Source organism: Helianthus annuus, chromosome 7 (assembly GCF_002127325.2).
Source record: "Helianthus annuus cultivar XRQ/B chromosome 7, HanXRQr2.0-SUNRISE, whole genome shotgun sequence".
NCBI classification, from domain to species: domain Eukaryota; kingdom Viridiplantae; phylum Streptophyta; class Magnoliopsida; order Asterales; family Asteraceae; genus Helianthus; species Helianthus annuus.
Window position 1 is genome coordinate 3,864,542 of NC_035439.2, and position 19,795 is coordinate 3,884,336.

Sequence of the window (19,795 nt, forward strand, 5' to 3'; positions counted from 1 at the left end):
AATCGTAAATTTGCTTGGCCAATAAGGGAGTGCCAGGCAGGTGCCTGGCACTGTTGAGCCTGACGCCCATTTCACCCAATTGGGTGGCGGACCTATTACCCGATGATGTCATCATCTTGAAATTGTATGTATTGAAAATATAAATTGATTAGAGCATGTTTTGCTAAGTTTTTTCAACCAACTTATTGACTTATTGGCTTAATCAAAAAACCAATAAGGAGTTTTAGTGTTTGGCAAATACAAAAGTCATTTTCAAAATGACTTTTTGAGAAGGAGAAAAAGTCATCAAAAAGTCATTTTTGAATGTTGTGACTTTTTGAACTAACTTATTGACTTATTAGCTTTTAGTTATTTTACATTAATAAGCTAAGCCAAACACTTTTTAAAAAACAACTTATTGACTTATTAGTTTTTTTCCCACCCCATAAGGTAATCCAAACACTTTTTTTTAAAAACTCCCTTTCAAAAAGTTATAAGTCAATAAGTTCTTTTCCCAAAAGTCAGTTTTAACTTAAATAAGCTTAGCCAAACATGCCCTTAATAAACAAAATGAACTCATTTTAAAAGTATCCGAGTGGATCATAGTATCATACAACATCAATTCAACCCAACAAAGCTAGTCGATTTGGCGACAACACTTTAATACAAAATTGAAAAGTGTAAGGTTTGTGAGTAAAAATTACTATTCAATTTTGTTACACTTTTTAACCTTACACTTTTCTTCTTTTACAATTTTGTCAAAAACCATTTTTCATTTTATACACACTTTTTCACATTCAACTTTCTTCCCTTATACTTTTCATCTTTGACAGGTTTGTCGTTTTACCTTTCAGTTTAAATTTTGCGAGTTAACATGCTGCAACGCGCACGTGTGGTTCAACGTTTCCACGGTATTTAATTTCTTTTGGGGGGTAAGGGCTCCATCGCAATGCCCGTATCCTAAGTCAGCTTAATTACTCTTTTCCATGTTTTACGTTTCAGCTTAACTATTACGAGTTAACACGCTGCAATACGCACGATGTGGTTCAACGTTTATACCTCTACTCCTCGGAGACTAACGGCGTTAGGGTTCTGTTAGTCAGGGTTCATTGAAGGCCAATATGTGAAAAGATGGGACCGCTAGTGGGAATTTTTGAAGTTGGGATCGTTGCCGGCCAACGGGTAATAGTTGGGATTATTAAAATCCATTATTCCTTAATAAAATTGTGTGAGTAGTCACGAAAATCGTTTAAATTCATGAATAACTTCGTAATTGCAACAAAATAAATATATTTATGACGGGAATATTTCACTGAATTTTTTTGCCATTTTAAAAAACTCTTTATAATTTTTTTCGCAATTTTTAAAATCTTTTCACAATTATGAGTTCATTTACGGCCAAGATTATCAACCATTGAGAGGTAAAAGTATTTGGAATTTTCCTTGATAGCTTATTGAATTGTAAGTTTTGGCCCCAACCCCCAATGAACAAATTGTTGGAAAGCGATAACAGCTGTATAAACGACTTACCTTGGGTGGATACTTCCATGAAGTTGGTTAATGTAAACGTGGAAGCTCATATTACCAAATATAAGGGGGACGGGGCGCCCCGTTATCATCCATCCACCACGCCTGGATTACAGTGGAACACTGCCGCCGGTGGTTGTTTTCACGTGTGAATCCGACAACGCGTGGTCACTATCACGCGTGAAGAAGTTGCAGAATGTGTGAGAGAAATTGTTTGGTTGCGAGGAAAATTATTGGGTGTGGTGAGTGATGGGCATTTCCACTAAAATCCATCACTAGGATGGAATAATGTTTGATGACATGGCGGAACTTGATTAGTAAAGTCATTTCCGTTATGCAGCAGGGTAATAAAAGAAAGCAAGAAACAATCACATGAAATAAACAAAAAAACTAAGAACTAGGGCAAACATAAAAACTAATCTTAATCAACCCAAAAAAACGGAAATCCTTTTATGTCTTCTATGTAGGATACATTGCTTTTGAGGATTAAGAAACAAGAAAACCATTCATAGCTTTTCAAGTTAAGAAATAAACTAGAATACAAAACCGGTTGGCCAAAAAGGACCGGGCGCTTTAACTGGCATATTCATCTCTCATTTCGCTTGATTGACAGCCATTCATGCACAGATACTTCTATTTCCTGCACAAATATATCCAACAAATTGTTAATAAACGGGCTGCATGTAAACCTCACAAAATTATTATTATATAAAAAAAAAGAGAGAGAGAAAAATGCTTGGATAGTCCCTGTAGTTTGCCCATTTTCACCTTTAGTCCCTAACTTTCTAAAATTACACCTATAGTCCCCAAGTTTTTGAATTTCGTTCCCGGATAGTCCCTGCCGTGGAAGAGGGTTAGTTTTCGGTGTTGGGTGCGTGTGAAATGACAAAAATACCCTTACTATCAAATTAATAACTAAAAAGTTAAAATAAATATAATTAATATTTTACAGTGAGACCCACCACCTACCCTACCCACTTCATCTTCCCCACTCCACACCACCACCTTCAACCACCATCACCATCTAACCCAAACCCCCACCGTAATCACCACTGCCAAAATATCAACAGCATCAATATTTGATCTCAAAATGTGAATAATAAAATTACCAAAATCTTCAAAAAATTCTTTAACTGTTCCGGGGGTGACATCAGAGCTCAAGTTGAAAACAACGAGTGTCCCTTGGTTATGACCGTTGGGGAAACCGCCGGCTGAACGTGCTCCGTCGACATTGATCTTCGACGAATCATTCAAGGTTCTACTTCATTGTACTGGTTCAACTCTGCAGGTCTCTTCTTTATCCTCTTTCTATGTTTCTTTGAAATTAACCTAGGGTTTGTATATTGTACGACTGTTTGTTTATAAATTTTTGGTACCAATCGTGCAATTGAGACAGCGGTTGTATTGTGTGATTCGATTAGCAATCTTGTATTGGCCGTAAATATGTGAACGAATTAGGGTTTCACACTTCGACCATGTGAGGTTGCCTCACTTATTCATCAATCCAGTATAGACTAGAGTGCTGAATATATTCAGTTTTACTTTATAAAACAATACAAGCAAAAGATTTAAATTTAAATATATTTCATTTTACATTTAAGTTATTTTTTTAATTTTAATAACAAGGGCATTTTAGTAATTTCACATCCACTTAACACCAAAAACTAACCCCTATCTGCGCCAGGGACTGTCTGGGAACGAAATTGCAAAAGTTGGGGACTATAGGTGTAATTTTAGAAAGTTAGGGACTAAAGGTGAAAAATAAGCAAACCACAGGGACAACCCGGGCATTTTTCTCTATAAAAAAAAATCCCTTTTTAACAAGTATGATATAATAATACCTGCCACTCTTAGCTGTAGGGACAATTATTCCTCTTTTCTCAAAGCTCTTGTATCGGTCTCTAGCTAGGGTACAACATGCCTACAATAATAAGATGAAGAATCTTTTGCAGTTAGCAACAAACATACTATACATTAATGTCAAAAGGTAGTTTTAAGCTTTCTTTTTTATTTTAAGACATTCTGAAAGCAAACCCTAATTGTATACCTTCAACTTCCTCAAAGAACCGGTAATCTCTTCGGATAGCAACACTTGAACAGGCGCAGGCTCAAATCTGAAATGTAATTTATCGAATAATGCTGCAAATAAGATACCATCAACTAACTTCACACTAAAAATAATATAACATTACTTACTTGTGCCTTCCTAAACGTGGGGGGCATGACTTTAGTCTTTCTTGTTTAGCGGTAACACAACGAAGATGTCGATTCTTTTTCTCTTCATCCTCCCTGCCTATCTCATCGATTATATCTGGTAAGCTGCATTATTTGAACCAAAAATACAAGTTGGATAAATATAACAACCATAGTCACATGGATCGCGGTTCGCGGAATGAAAACGGGTACGTATTTCGTGAAATTTTAAAATTCGATACAAGGGGGGGTAAGTTCATTCGGAACGCCAATTCGGACGCGGTACGGCGTACCATATAGTTTGGTACGTCGTATCGTATATAAAACAATTATTACAATATAGTTTATAAAAAAATTCCAATCTGAAAAACAAATTTGATAATCATATCCAAAATTCAAAAGCATTTCACAACCATAATCATAATTCATAAGTTCATAACAGAAAACTCATAAAAAAAAGCAGGTCGGCAATTAGGCTCCATTAAAAAGGCGGGAAAAGTGTCTAAACACGGTTGCAATTCGTGCATCTATTGACTGGTACGCGAATCGAATCGTTCCGAAACGGCGAATTTTTCAATCGGAAACACGTTTTTCAGTGATTCGGAACGAGTATCGTGATAATCGGGTACGACCTTTTTTCCGATCTGGTTCGCGAACCCAGGCCGAATGGTTCGATTCTGTACCCGATTCTGGTATGGCCGAACCGATTCGAGATTCGAGGGGGGATCTGCGTTTCCTGTGACTATGATAACAACAGCTAGCAAAAATGGGTAAAAGCGATTAACCTGTCGAGATCTTTAGAGAAGTCTTTTATCTTTTTGGCTTCTGCTTCCATCTTCAATTTTTCTTTGTTTCTAGCCCTCTTATTCAGCTGTACTCTTGTTACCCTCTTTGTTTTAAAAGGCCTGCATGGTTATAAAATACAAATCGTGTAAAACTGGATCATAGATTAATATAAATCACGTCTTTTCTGCTTGACTGAAATATAAGAATAATAATATTTATGTAAAGCATATCACATTATCCATTATGTAACTCAAAATTGACTAAAACAAAACTCACTAAAAAACTACAAGTCCAGACCAGACTACAAATTAATTCTCAAAATTGTTTTCAAACTTTTAACACGACTGCCAAGGACGCAAACAATTGCAGTTTGGAAATAGAATGTTATATACGGTTTCCAAAGATTGATTTTTTTACGTTTCCACGGATTACTTTGAGTTAACGTTTAAAATATAGTAGAAAACATTTCCTATTTTTATTCAAAAGATTTTTTTTTTTGTGCTAAAGTTGTGTTAGTAAACATTTATTCGTTTTGCTGTCAAACAAAAGTCACAGCTCTAAATACAGAACGGAAATCATTATATATATAAGTGTTATCAAATACTCAAATGAGAACTCGAAGTTAGACTTAGTTGGTGTTTGGTTTTGCAGTCAATGGGTATGGAACTATGAATACTTGAAGCATTTGTTTTCTTGTTTGGTTAATAAAAATGGCGGAAACTGATGCTCTGTTTGTAATATATGGGTAAGTGAAGCCTTTATATGAAGTTTAAGAAACCCTTCTGATCATAAACAGGTTTTAGGAACTAGGGGAAGGTTCATTGGGGAACGCTAAAAAAATGGGGAACAGCGGAGAACCGGCTCAAACGAACTCCGATTTGACTCATTCCAGCGGCGTTGGAACCGGCTCGTCGAACCCTAACTAAGATCTCTTAACCCTAAACCCTAAATCCTAACTCCTAAACTCTAAACCCTAAAGTTAAAAAATAAGGCTAAAACCTAAGCTAAACCGTAAAATCTAAACTATAAACCCTAAAAGCTAAACGCTAAAGCTAAAGCTAATCCCTAAAGCTAAACTCTAAACCCTAAAGCTAAACCCTAAACCCTAAGGCTAAACCCTAAAATCCAAACCCTAATATATTTAGGGTTTAGGGGTTATGATTTAATGTTTAGGGTTAAGAGATCCTAGTTAGGGTTCGACGAGCCGGTTCCAATGCCGCTGGAATGAGTCCAATCGGAGTTCGTTTGAGTCGGTTCCCCATTGTTCCCCACTTTTTTAGTGTTCCCCAATGAACCTCACACTTAGGAACTAAATATTAAATTACCAAAACCATACATACGAAGTCATTAAGTCATTTAATTAAAAACGCATCACCTTGTTCTCATAAACTATTAAAAGTAACAGACATACCTCTTCTCAAGATCCGCATCATCATTTTCATCAGCATCCTTCCCCTCAACATCATCATCACTCTCATTATCCGCATCTAGAAAATACATCTGCAAAGTTTTCTAACATTACGGATCAACTATCTAGATGAACCTAATTCTAAAAATGCAGAAAATTAAAGATACCCACATCTTCCTCATCAATAACTCCACCTTCAACAGTTAAAGGAACAGGTGCTGGGCGCAATTCTTTCGTATAAACTTTCTGCATTTCATCTGCAACAGCTTGAGCCAATGAATCCTGCAAAAAAACAATAAAAGTTAGCCAAATAATTCAAACATACCACGAAATGAACATAAGTTCATAACCATATATATAATATATAATTAAGTAATATATAAGCATGTAACCTGATGACTTTCAGATGTTGGATTGTATGAGCATCCAGGCGGCTCTACTTCCACAGCAGGAATTACAATAGCCTTGTTTGAAACCTATCATAACCTTCCACGAAAAATAAAGTGAGATAACTAAAAATAAAACCGCATCACCAAACAGGTATAGATGAGCAATAACCGAACCGAAATTAACCGAAAATCGGTTATCGGATATTTTTTGTACCATCGGTTAACCGAAATTAACCGAACCGAATCATCTAAATCTTCATGTATTTCTAGCTTGTAAACCTCTATTTCATGTGTTTATACCTCTATTTTATTTATTTATACATCCCATTCATGTATTTATATATCTATTTCATGTATTTATTATACCTCCATTACATGTATTACTCATAGTTGTTAAAAGCCATCGCCTCTTGCGCCTTGGCCCATTTTTCAGGCGAGGCGAGGTAGTTGCGCTTTAAGTCGAGAAAACTGCGCTTTAATTCTCTAGGTGATGGTTCAAGCGTAGATTCCGGCGAGATTCCGAGATTCCGGAGAGTTTCTGGCCAAATTCTCTAAATTCCGACAAGATTCTAGCCAAATTTCTACTTTTATCCAAGGAAAACTACTTTTTCTACACTAATACACTAATATTTTTAGAACTTTTGGTTCTAAATAGATGATATATAGTTTTATATAATAGGTTTCTTTTATTTTATTTGAATAATAGTATTCTTTTTCTGATACATAATATAGGTTAACTTTTTTTCATTATGCGCTTAATTTTTCTCAGGCCCTCGCTTTTTTTGCGCTTTGGGCCTAGGCCCCAGGGGAGGCCTATGCGCCTTAAGTGCGCTTAGCGCCTTTAATAACTATGGTATTACTAAACAAAGATTTTAGCCAATGTTTGGTTTGGTTATTAACTGAACCGAACCGAAAACCGACAAATCAACCTAATAAACCGAACCGTGCACACCCCTATGATACATAAATGTAAAATTTTACCTTTCTTTTCTTTACAGCATGATCACCTGAGACATTCATAAACAATAATAAAAATTAATTAAATTTGAATTCTTTTAACAGCAAAAGGATATTGATATACAAGAAATAGGTAAAACTTAAACCTTGATCATTCCATATATCAAGAAGCATGGTGGAAGCATCTTTTTTCTTGAACGAAGTTGCTTCAGTAGTTTTAAGGTCTTTCTCTTTATAATTCCTACTACACTTTTTAGTATTGGATGATGGCACAGGTTTCACAAAAGAATTCTTTTGTAGTACGCTATCAACACGCAGTATCTTGTCTCTGCTTTTGTCAATTTTACGCTTCACAGAAAGATCTTTAACCACAAATTATTATTATTAAATTATGAAATAAAAACAGAAAGAAGAAGAAGAGGTTAAGTAGTAAGTAACCTCTGGATTTGTCGAGGAAGAAGAGAGAGTCGCTAGGGAGTTGGGTGAGAGAGCCGCCGGAAAGGGCGTCTTTGGTGGATTTGTCGTAGAAATCTTCGATGTCTTGTGTGCTGATGTTCGATCTCCATGCTTTCTTTCCTTTCCTTGATTTACCCATTGCAGAAGCAGCAGCAGCAGATGGAATCTCTCGGGGTCTGTTTGGTATGGGGTAATGGAATAGATGAGAGAATGGAATGGAATGGACGAGGTAATGGAATGGACAACGGAATGAAATGGATCATTCCATTCCATTGTGATGTTTGGTTACTCATACGTGAATAGAATGAATCATTACTTTGTACAGTTTGATAAACAAAAAAAGATGAAGTAACGAAACACAACTGTATTAAAAACAACTTTACCCAAAAAAATTGTACTAAAAACGACAGAAATATAATTGCCTCAATAATAATAATAATAATAATAATAATAATAATATATTAATGATAAAAAATTAATAATAGATTTTTTATATATATTAATATTAGTATGAATAATAATAATAATAATAATAATAATAATAATAATAATAATAATAATAATAAGGGTCTGTTTGGTATGGGGTAATGGAATAGATGAGAGAATGGAATGGACGAGGTAATGGAATGGACAACGGAATGAAATGGATCATTCCATTCCATTGTGATGTTTGGTTACTCATATATGAATAGAACGAATCATTACTTTGTACAATTTGATAAACAAAAAAAAATGAAGTAAACACAACTGTATTAAAGCGACAAAAATATAATTGACTCAATAATAATAATAATAATAATAATAATAATATATTAATGATAAAAATTAATAATAGATTTTTCATATATATTAATATTAGTATTAATATTAATAAATATAAATACAAATAAAAGTATAATAATAATAATAATAATAATAATAATAACATATTTCTTTCCATTCCTTGAAGGAATGGAAAAAAAACACCTACATACCAAGGAATGGAAATTGTTATATTTGGAAGGAGTTACATTCCCTTGGAATGCTCCATTCCATTACCAATGATAACCAAACATGTTTATTTTCATTCCATCATAATGATCCATTCCATTCCACCTTTCATTCCTTCATACCAAACGCTACCTAACATATTTCTTTCCATTCCTTGAAGGAATGGAAAAAAAACACCTACATACTAAGGAATGAAAATTATTATATTTGGAAGGAGTTACATTCCTTTGGAATGCTCCATTCCATTACCACATGATAACCAAACATGTTTCTTTTCATTCCATTAGAATAATCCATTCCATTCCACATTCCATTCCTTCATACCAAACGCTACCTCTGTGTGTGTAGTAAAATAAAACCCTAAGACTAAGACCATCCGTTGTGGGGCGTTTTTTTTTAAATTAAAAAAAAAAAACGCCGGATAACGCCCCCCCTCCATTACATCCGACGTTTCCGGGCGTTATTTTTGGAAAAATTGGTTGTGGGCGTTTTCATTAAAACGCTGAAGTTGCAATATGGTCTCTGACAAAATGGTCTTGTCCACCAATGAATTTGAGATACCCACATGCCACTTTACTTTTCAACCTGCCATCCCTTTTCCTTTTTTTTTTTCATTAAAAATAATATGGACGTTATTGGCATAATGCCCCACTACGCCACTTTTGCTATAATGCCCCAACGCTGACTAGGATGCTACGTGTCAGATAATACCCCATGGTAGAGGCATTAGCCATTATGTTAGTTCACCACTACACATGGTCTAATAATTCATCCAACTGGTGGAGAAGGAGGAGGCGTGTTTGTTTTAAGGGTATGTGACAATTTAAGTCCTTTGGTTTTTGTAAGGGTACTATTTACCCCCCGCGCAGTTTCACAGCTAATGAAAATAAGGCTTGTGATGTTGGTAATGGGTGACATTTGCATTTGTTCTTGGTTAAACGAGGCCCTTGAGGATTTGACTACCATCAAATCACTCTCACTTTATATAGAGATATTACAATAAAAGATTATTATGATGCTAACAAACTATTGATAATGATCATCTCTAAACCAAGTAATATAAAATAAATAGAGAAGAGCAAATATCTCACAAATTTTATGTTTATAAGCTTTGTGTCGGTAATCCCTAGGTGATTAGTGAGACAACCCATAGGACATATGTTGGAAACTAAGAATAGGGATAAGATTTTTCTTATACTTTTCAGTTAGTTTATTGTTAGGTTATTGTTAGGTTACTGACATTTACTATTCTTATCGAAGGATTTCGTTTGTAGCTAAACATACTCTAATTTGTAGTGTTTAAATTCTTACATTTACAATATGATATGTGTGTTTTGAAAGTGTATTCGGAGTCCTATATAATTTGTTCATATTAATGTAAAAAATTATAAAACAAAGTAGTTATGATTAAGAGCATCCATCCCTTAGACCAAACAATGTGAAGGTGGTCTATATCTATAGTATATATAATGCACTAGGTTAGAACCCCGTGTATTACACGGGTTGAATAAATGTAATTTTATATGCTAAATTAAAACAATTATTCTTTAAAAATCTTGTTTATTACACGAGTTGAACAAACGTAATTTTATATATTAAATAATATAAAAAAATTATATCTTTAAGAACCTCATGTATTGTACTGAATAAATGTAATTTTATATACCAAATAATAAAAACCCGTGTATTGTACGGGTTGAATAAATCTAATTATATATACTAAATAATAAAAAAAAGTTATATCTTTAAAGATATATTTTTTATTATTTGGTATATAAAATTACATTTATTCAACTCGTGTATTACACGGGGTTCTAACCTAGTAGGTTGAAGGAAAGATTACCATATGTCATTAATTGGAGTCTTTTATTAATAGTTAGATTAATTAAATAAACACATTCTGGAACTTTATCCCTTTATTGGAGTCGACTTAGGCAAAAGAAACAGATTGTAGTGTTTAAACGTGTTAGTCATGAGGACAAACGGCAAAGACGTGTGTTGCTAAAAGTCACAACATTGTTTTTTTTTCTTTTTTATGATTTTTAATTAAAGCACATCACAAGTTAGTAAACCCAATAATTTTACTTCCGTCCCATTTGAACGGAAAAGATAAGTACAAACTAAATTTAAAAAAAAAGCAATATGAAAATAAGAGATAGAATAAACGATATTTTTTTTTATAAAATATGAGATAAGGGTAAACTAAATAAAAAAGTGTCAATTTGGTAAATAATAATATTAAGTATGAAAAGGTAGGAAATTACAAATGTAGACATCTTTAATGAGTGACACGTGTCCAAAATCAGGTTTCTTTTATTATATAGTATAGATAAGTTATAGATATTTTAAGATATCAAAAAGTTAAAAACTTTTTTAATTTAATGCATACAAATTAGTCTTTTAAACAATAATTATATTTTCATCTCTTTATCTTAATTACACTTTCATTTCTCGATGTTTAACAAAATGATAGATAATTAGTTAATAGTTACGTTTATCAAATGTTTTAAAAACCACTTTTTTAATCATATCGGATTAGGCAGGCTGTTCAAACGGGTTGAATAATTAACCCTATAAATCCATAAAATACAATTTCAACTAAAAAAACAATCCAAAATTACATCATTCAATAATAAAAAATATTCAAACAGTTAATGTATATTCCCGAAGTTAATTCATAGTAAAAAAATAATCCAAAAATTCACTATCAACGGCGTCCTCTTTAAGTTAATTCATTAGAGTGTTAAATGCATAAAGTTCACGATCGCTTAATAGATGAAATTCACTATGAACGACATTCTCGTCAACAAGATCATAACTATTTTCGTTTCCTACAATGTTAAATAAGAAATTTTAGTTATCAACAATCATAATCATAATATGTGAAAACATTATAACCTAATTATTATTTTATTCATCCTATTAAAAAATACAATGAAATACCACCCCATAAGTTCAAAACAAGCAAACATGCAATTAAACACGAAAAAAGAATGACACTAGGAATTTTGAGAGTGACATAAGGTTTATGAACTTATTAAGGTGTGGGTTTGATTTCTATAAGGGGGTTTTTTCTATATTTATTGGGTTTCCTTCTAAATTGGTGTATAGACATTATTGCCTAATGAAGATGAATATGATCGGGTGGTTCAGCTGGTAGCACGATGATACTCCAGTGGAAGACTTGCATTTCTCTTGGGAGATGTAGGTTCAACTCCCACTTGGTGCAAAGTAAGGCACTGATGGACAATGATAGGAGACATCAGAAAATCTAGGTTTGATCCTTATGCCAAATGTGCATATTACCGGTAATTTCACCATCATGCCTATGAACGGGTGAGTTACCGGGTTTTTCCCTAAATTAGTGGTGGACTCGAATTCAGTGGCGGACCTGTAGTGTAAACGGGCGTAGCCCGGGCTACGGCTCAAGTTTTTATGAGTAGTGTAAAAATTTTTTTTTTTCCGATTTTTATACACAGGACACCCCTAAACAAGTACGAGGACACCCCTAAAAAATTTTAGGATACCCCTGAGTTGAAGGTCTAGTTCCGTCACTACTCGAATTACTCTCTCGAAGTACTCTCTTTGGTCTAGGTGCCCAAGAGTGCTTGAGATATGAGAGAGATTTTGTCGAAAAAAGAAAACACACACGCGCACCAAAAAGAAAATACAAAATACGACGTCGTTCTGCTGCATCTCCTCCTCGTTCACCACTTCTGCACCGTCACTCTTTCTACTGCGAGTTCTTCAGCTGTCGTTAGGGTTTTAAATTTCATGTAAACTAACTAATTAGGTCACTAAATTTTTCACCGGTAGGGCACAATCAACACTAGAAGATCAAAATGAAGAAGATTAACGCATCAATCTTCACATTCTTCGTCATAATTTCAACGATTATTCTCCGATCGACCGTAATTTCATCAAACGAGCTGCTTGGAGTTGCACCTGAAGGTACAATACATGTTCTAATTGTTAATCGAACCAATTGTAGTTATAATAATATCATATGCAGTTTTTAATTTTATAATATGTTAATGTTATGAGTTTTTATTGGTTATCTTACCAGATGAGATGTATTACAAGGGATTGTGGTCTTCAGGAACGATTAAATGCAAAGATGGATCTAGAACATTCACTAAGTCACAGCTTAATGATGATTTCTGTGATTGCTTTGATGGAACTGATGAACCAGGTTTACTAGATTATTAGTTTATTATTAGTTCTTGTGAAATGAAGTTATTGATTGTTTTCGTGCGTTGATGCGTGTGTATGGTTCGTATATAGCGATTGTGTTTTGGCTATTGATTGATGCATTGTCTAATTAGATAGATATAAATTTGATATGAGTGTTTGTTATGTATATATGAGCAAATTAGGTTTAAATGCAACTTGACAATGTTGGAAGTAATGTACTTATCTTATATAAAAAAAAATGTGCGCTTAGCAAGCTATTGGTAGGGCCTGGGAGGGTAGGATAGGGGCAAACCTTTCCTCTGTTGCGGAAGATAGTTAGGTTGCTCCAAAACCGTTTTGTATCCGGATAACATGAAGTGTGGCACAAAAATTAGTAAAGTTATAAGCAGTAAACTACTTAAAACACAAAATGGTGAGAAAAGTATAGTAGCAGCAGATTATAGAGCAGAGAGACATGAATGGGGTAGCGAAAATTTTCTTGAGAGTACCAATTTGCTTCCCTAACAAATGGTATATTTGGCTTTGCAGGAACAGCAGCATGCCCCACTGGGAAATTCTATTGCAGAAATGCTGGACATAGTGCCCTTACTATATTTTCTTCTAGGATAAATGATGGTATCTGTGGTAAGTAATGATTTTACACAATTTTTTTTTTTTTTTTGTCATAGTACATGTAAGAAACTACAATATCTATTTTATGAGGTTTGAACTGTAGTGATTAGTTGATTACTTTGTCTTTTAATTCATAAAGAGGCTTTGTCTACCTAGCATAGCAAGGGGTCATTTTTATTTGGAAGTCTAGGATATACCATGATGAGAATTATCCGTAATAGATACAGAATCCTACTTCCTCTTTAATGCAAATAAAATATCTCATAATGTAACTGCTATACAGAATTGATTATCATTGAACTGAAATCGAAGGTTTCCTTGTCTCATGCAGCATGTGTCTGTACACATGAATAGGAGTTCATATTACTTAAATTTCTTTTGAATTTGTGGTCTAGTGATACGTGCCAAACTTCCACGTTTCCATCACCTCCATGTTTCCCATTTTATTGCATTAAATTAGGAATAGGAATAGGTCCATGTAGTTAATCATCTGCACGTTTGCTCCATGTTTGTAAAATTGTAAGCCTATATAAGGCATTCTTGTTTTGTTAAATTATTATGAATGATATATGAAAAACTAGTCTAAATCTCTTTCTAATTGCTTCTGGTCATCTCTAAACTCCCTTCTAAATAATCCAAATCCAAGTGGTACATAACATTTGGTATCAGAGCCACCGTGATCTCCCTTCGGGCCTATGGCTGCTCAAAAACTATCCAAATCCGAGTTCCGTCAATGGAGGGAATCCTTTGCGAGACTCGAGTCCCAGTTTGAAACCGTATTCGCTAAGCTCCGATCGAACCGAGCCGTGTTCGAAGCCTGCCACACCCCTACATCGCCACCACCAGTTACGGCTCCTGTGCCACCACCGGTTTCCGCCACAACACCACCTGCGTCACCACCAAAAGCAGCCCTGGTCATCTCTAAACTCCCTTCTAAATAATCCAAATCCAAGTGGTACATAACATCTAGTTGAACTATCGATCTTCTGATGGGTCAATCAAGAACCAAGTTCCGAAATGTACATTTATTTAGGCTCTGACCACTGTCACATGACATGTCTGTAAGGACCCTTTAGTCTATCATTATATAATGAAATCCACCAGGAGGTAGAAATGTAACTTAATTTCTTTATTTCTGATCACCTTGATCTGGCACTGGCTAAACTTTTACAATAGGATCTGAGATTATATAATATAATATAACATGACCCAGATATAATATGCTGTTGGTCAGTGATTTTATCATCATTTAGTCTTTATTTCTCATCACCACAAGTCCACAACCAAATTTTATGTTCCTCTGATTATGCCATGTGAATAAATAAATTAACTTGGTTTTGTTGAACAGATTGTTGTGATGGTAGTGACGAGTATGATGGCAAAACCAGGTGCAACAACACCTGTTGGGAGGCTGGAAAAGCGGCAAGAGATAAGTTAATGGAAAAAATTGCATTATATCGGGATGGCGTTGCCATAAGAAAGCATGAAGTTGAACAAGCAAAAGTCTCAGCAGCAAAAGATGAGGCTGAGCTGTCAAATCTGAAGAATGAGGAGAAAATTCTCAAGGAGATTGTTCAACAACTTAAGGGTATTTCTTTTTTGAGTAAATTACGATTCTGGCCCCTGTGGTTATATCACTTTTACCCTTTAGCCCAAAAAGAAATCTTTTAACATCTGAGCCCCCAACGTCTTTTTTTCTAACCCTTTTGGCCCCCAATGTCTTTTTTTTCTAACTTTTTTGGCCCCTAAAAGTAAATGGATGTGGTTAGTGTTAGGGGCTAAAAGGGTTAGAAAAAAAAGACGCTAGGGGCTCAGATGTTAGAAGATTTCTTTTTGGGCTAAAAGGGTAAAAGTGATATAACCACAGGGGCCAAAATCGTAATTTACTCCTCTTTTTTAATATTTTTTTTACCGTTGGAGGTATAACATAGCCCAAATCAACACAACCATTATTAAATGATTAGGCATTGTTGGATATAATGTTAAGCTCATATAATGTATATATGTGTGGGCGCTCGGGGGCAAAAGTGAAAGTGCACTAATTTTAACATTATTTTACTAATTTCGTGAAAATAACGTTAAGGGGGGGGGGGGGTTAATCATGCATCATGTTGTGGGTTGATAGCCAAAAGACAAGGGGGTACATGCACTAATCGGCGTTTGTCTCAATTGCTGAGTGTTATGTGCCTTATGTCCAAGGCTTGATGCAAAACTACAATCGAGCCGGGGGTCTCATTGGAAGCAGCCTCTCTATTCCTACGGGGTAGAGGTAAGGCTGTCTATATCTCACCCTCCTCAGACCCTACCTTAGCTTTGCTATTGGTGGGATATACTGAGTATGATGATGATGATGATGCATTGTTGGATATGTTATTCGCATATTTTATTAGGTTATATTAATTATGATATGTCTTTTGTGTCACCACATTTCTCCAGAGCACAAGGAACGAATAGAGGAGGCAGTGGAGAAAGAGCGCATCCAGAAAGAAAAGGAGGAAAAGCAGAAAAAGGAAGCCGAAGAATCGGAATCGAAGGAACACAAAAATGAAGAGAAAAATGATGCTGAAGAACAAGAGCACGTGAAAAATCACAATGTTGAAGAACAAGAGCCTGTGGAAAATAATGACATTGAAGCTGCAGTTCTTGAGGACTCTTCTTCACGCCAGGTTGGAGTTACCGTGCAACTTGAAAGTTCTCACAACCTGAACAATGCATTGTGATAGTTGAATGTGTATCGAGGTGGAAAAATGGGCGGGTTGGGTAATGGGTCAAAGCTGGTAAACCTTTGGTACGGGTTGGGTTGATCCGATTCTTTCTCGCATAACTCTTCAATATTAATACTATACAAGTTTAGATTCTGATTTAGAATCTTTCATGTGAGCTAATTTCTTGTTTCAAATGTTATCGTATTTCTTTACATAGCATGACCCGAAGGATGAGGAAGGGCCTGAATTTGTACATGGATCTGAACCTAATACTGGGCTCGGAAGTAAGGTATCCTAATATATTAATGAAGTTTTTGTATCCTCATATATGAAATCATAAATTATCATCTCATTCTTTTCCCTTACAACTATAAGTCACAATTGGATGTTTGTTCAGGAAGAAGATGCAACCAAAGACATTGATGCATTATCAAGGGAAGATTTGGGGCGTGAAATTGGTTCACGATGGACTGGAAAAAAAACAGATGAGCAAAATCATGATGCTAAAAATGATTACGAGACATCTGTTAATGCTCATGATGAAGAAAACAATGGATACGATACAGAAACTGATGAAGATCAATATTACGATCATGACACCGAGGCCCACAGGGATGATGTTGGAGATGCAGCTGTTGATGATTCAAGTTCTTCATACGGCTATGACCCAGATGATGACATGGACATGTTAGGTACGGAAAGCGAAAGCAGCCCTTCATGGTTCGAGAAGATTCAAAGAACTGTGAGGAATATTCTGCGGACTGTTAACCCCTTTCAGACTCCAGTAGACATATCTGGTAAAACTGGCTTCTTTAATAATTAAGATGCAGAGATACAAAAAAATATCTTCTTAAATTTTTTTATTTGTATGTTACTATTTCATGTAGAAGCTGAAAATGTACGAAAAGAATACGATGAGGCCTGCACAAAGTTATCTAAATTAAAATCAAGGATATCTCGCCTAACTAAGAAGCTAGGGCATGATTTTGGTATGTTTTTTATATTTAATCTTGGAAATAACAGAAGTTTTCGTCTTTTTGATTTTTCTTCTGTGACCCGTGTTTGGCTTTGCAGGATCGGAGAAGGAATTCTACTCCTTATATGGTCAATGTTTTGAAAGCAAACAGAACAAGTTACAACCTTTGCAACTTTCTGTTTTCCTTTTTTTCCATATTGAGCTATAATTTCTTTATGACTAAAATGCCATTTTCGTCCCTGAAGTTTGGCCGGCTTTGCAACTTTCGTCCTAAGGTTTGTTTTATCGCATCTGGGTCCAAAAGGTTTGAAATCTTGCCATTTTCATCCGGCTCATTAACTCCATCCGTTTATCTTCGTTAAGTCAGCGATATTTTCGTACACAAATTGAAAAAGACTGAATTGCCCTTTAAGTGAATTCTTGTACATTATGCTAAATGCTTGTACATAAAGTGAAAAGAAACGAATTGCTCTTTGAGTTAACAAAAAAAGACGGATATACCTGACATAATGGAGAAAAATGGATGGAGTTAACGAGTCGGATGAAAATGACAAGATTTCAAACCTTTTGGATCCAGATGCGGAAAAACAAACCTTTGGACGAAAGTCGCAAAACTGGCCAAACTTCAGGGATGAGAATGCCATTTTACTCTTTCGTTATCTATTTTTTTCTATTAATTTGAATTGTTCCATGTTTTTTATTTGTTGATTTCATTTCAGATATGTTTACAAAGTTTGCCCTTTTAAACAAGCCACTCAGGAGGAAGGGTACAGCACAACACGGTTGGGGTAAGTCAAAAGTCAAAACATACCGGGGTTGAAAAGGGCTATATTTTTTAGTACGGGTGGATGCAGGCTTGACTATGTTGGGCTGGCCCATTTAAAGCTGTTTATAAGTTAAATTAGTCACGCTTTAGTTATCATAGTTGATTCCTCCATTTAATGTACAGGAAATGGGAGAAATTTGAGGAGTCGTATAATGTAATGCTCTTTTCAAATGGTGACAATTGCTGGAATGGTCCTGATAGAAGTGTAAAGGTAATAATCATTGTGCCATATTACTTCATGTTAAGATTTCATGACCACCAGTGGCGAAGCTTGAGATTTCCGACCGGGGGGTCGGAAGTCACCGGACCTAAAATCATACCTTAGAAATTATAAAATCGGGGGGTCGAAAACATATATACCTAAAAAATTCTATACGAAAACTACATACCGGGCACTACTGAGCGAAAAGTTCGGGGGGTCGGGCGCCCCCCGGCCCCCCACTAAGCTACGCCCTTGATGACCACAACATACCTGTATTAAATGCATTAAGTTTTGGACTAAATGTGTTCTGGGTCAACTTACCGGATCCACACAATTGTTGAAAAACCATATAATAGTCAAAACTCATTTATTTTATTTTTTAACAGCTAATCTGGTCTTCTATCTACATATGACAGGTTAGATTAAGATGTGGATTGAAAGTTGAGCTTGCCGACGTAGATGAACCAAGCCGTTGCGAGTAAGAACACCCCCACCCCCTTCTTTTTTCTTTTTCAGGCACAACGTATTGGATAGGGCCTACAGGTTGGCAAATGATTTTAAGTCAAAACAAGTTGAAATTCTTATCTCTAAGGCTGTCCGGAGTGGTGCGGCAAAGTTGAGCGGCAAAGGGTTTTGCCGCGCGGCAACACCGCCGCCGACCCCTTTGCCGCGCGGTAATCAAAGATGAATCGGTGAGGGCTTGCCGCCGCGGTGAAGGGAGTGTATGAGAGAGAGAGGGTAGTGTGGGCCTGTGGGGTGGGGTCCATCCAATCTCAACCAATCACAACTTTTTCCTTTTTTTAAAAAAAAGTTTACCACTTCACCAAGTGTCTAACCATTGCCAACACTTTTCAGCAAAGTTTATACACTTTTCACTGATTGACGTGGCACACTCTGATTGGTTGATTTTTTAGTTTGCCACTCTCAAGTGTTTAACCACTCCTTACACCCTAACTAGTGCAAGCCTTCTTTATTTTACACGCATCCGCAAATTATATTATAATAACAATCAAATAACCATAGACGTGGGTTGATTGCGGAATCAAGTAAATGTTTTGTTTTTTTCTCTATGGGATCTAGGTTCTAAATCAGTATTTTAATGGCAGATATGCAGCGACGTTAACCACCCCAGCTCTTTGCCTGGAAGGAAAACTCAAGGTATCTTTCACCATATAATACTTCGCTATTTAACATACTATAATATAATATAGGGTGGTTGGCGGCAACAGGTGTTAGTGGTGGATGATCATTGACGGTGGATCTTCTAACCATATTTGTGGTAACTGAAAATGTTTCAGGAGCTAGAAGATGAACTAAAGAAGCAACCGCAACCACATGATGAGCTTTAACCGTTGATGGTTTAAAGTGTTCATGATCAACGTAGTTTTTGGCAGGCCATGCGTAATGTCTCATTCTTCGATATTCGTTGTTAGAATGTCAAGACTTGCTTGAAATGTTGAGGGGAGAGGCTTGTAAGCAGATATATTTTAGAGCTACAAGATGAAATAGAAACGTTGTTTAACTAAAATAACAAACTGTGCTTTTTCATATCATATAAGAGACCTATAAATCGAAACAACATATTTACTAAAACC

The 19,795-nt window shown here is 35.4% G+C and overlaps 2 protein-coding genes across 3 annotated transcripts; one reads left to right on the top strand and one right to left on the bottom strand.

Annotated features, from left to right (window-relative positions):
- Positions 1-1,911: 1,911 nt before the first annotated feature.
- On the bottom strand, positions 1,912-7,875 carry LOC110867628 (ribosome biogenesis protein NOP53). The gene is made up of 11 exons (XM_022116632.2): positions 7,678-7,875; positions 7,386-7,601; positions 7,264-7,289; positions 6,286-6,369; positions 6,065-6,175; positions 5,897-5,985; positions 4,485-4,604; positions 3,703-3,825; positions 3,554-3,620; positions 3,348-3,427; positions 1,912-2,146 (listed from the first exon to the last, which is right to left on the bottom strand). The coding sequence occupies exons 1-11, from the start codon at positions 7,832-7,834 to the stop codon at positions 2,140-2,142; spliced, it is 1,080 nt and encodes a 359-aa protein (XP_021972324.1). The 5' UTR covers positions 7,835-7,875; the 3' UTR covers positions 1,912-2,139.
- Positions 2,563-19,753, top strand: LOC110867627 (glucosidase 2 subunit beta). 2 transcript variants are annotated; one of them, XM_022116631.2, is made up of 15 exons: positions 2,563-2,794; positions 12,502-12,636; positions 12,752-12,877; positions 13,408-13,503; positions 14,840-15,079; positions 15,928-16,157; positions 16,414-16,485; positions 16,594-16,993; positions 17,084-17,185; positions 17,271-17,328; positions 17,892-17,960; positions 18,122-18,209; positions 18,617-18,678; positions 19,307-19,358; positions 19,499-19,753. In XM_022116631.2, exons 2-15 carry the CDS (start codon positions 12,528-12,530, stop codon positions 19,547-19,549), a joined length of 1,755 nt encoding a protein of 584 aa, XP_021972323.1. In that variant the 5' UTR covers positions 2,563-2,794; positions 12,502-12,527; the 3' UTR covers positions 19,550-19,753. The 2 variants fall into 2 exon arrangements, with proteins under 2 accessions (XP_021972323.1, XP_021972322.1); XM_022116630.2 differs by lacking the exon at positions 2,563-2,794 and having other exon boundaries at positions 12,319-12,636.
- Positions 19,754-19,795: the final 42 nt, after the last annotated feature.

Excerpts from the sequence above, each read along its gene's own strand:
- LOC110867627 (XM_022116631.2), top strand. The coding sequence starts at position 12,528 with ATGAAGAAGATTAACGCATCAATCTTCACATTCTTCGTCATAATTTCA. Across the intron at positions 16,158-16,413 it reads AGGACTCTTCTTCACGCCAG|CATGACCCGAAGGATGAGGA; the intron begins GTTGGAGTTACC and ends TTCTTTACATAG. Across the intron at positions 16,486-16,593 it reads ATACTGGGCTCGGAAGTAAG|GAAGAAGATGCAACCAAAGA; the intron begins GTATCCTAATAT and ends ATGTTTGTTCAG.
- LOC110867628 (XM_022116632.2), bottom strand. The coding sequence starts at position 7,834 with ATGGGTAAATCAAGGAAAGGAAAGAAAGCATGGAGATCGAACATCAGC. Across the intron at positions 4,605-5,896 it reads GATGCGGATCTTGAGAAGAG|GCCTTTTAAAACAAAGAGGG; the intron begins GTATGTCTGTTA and ends ATAACCATGCAG. Across the intron at positions 3,621-3,702 it reads CCACGTTTAGGAAGGCACAA|ATTTGAGCCTGCGCCTGTTC; the intron begins GTAAGTAATGTT and ends ATTACATTTCAG.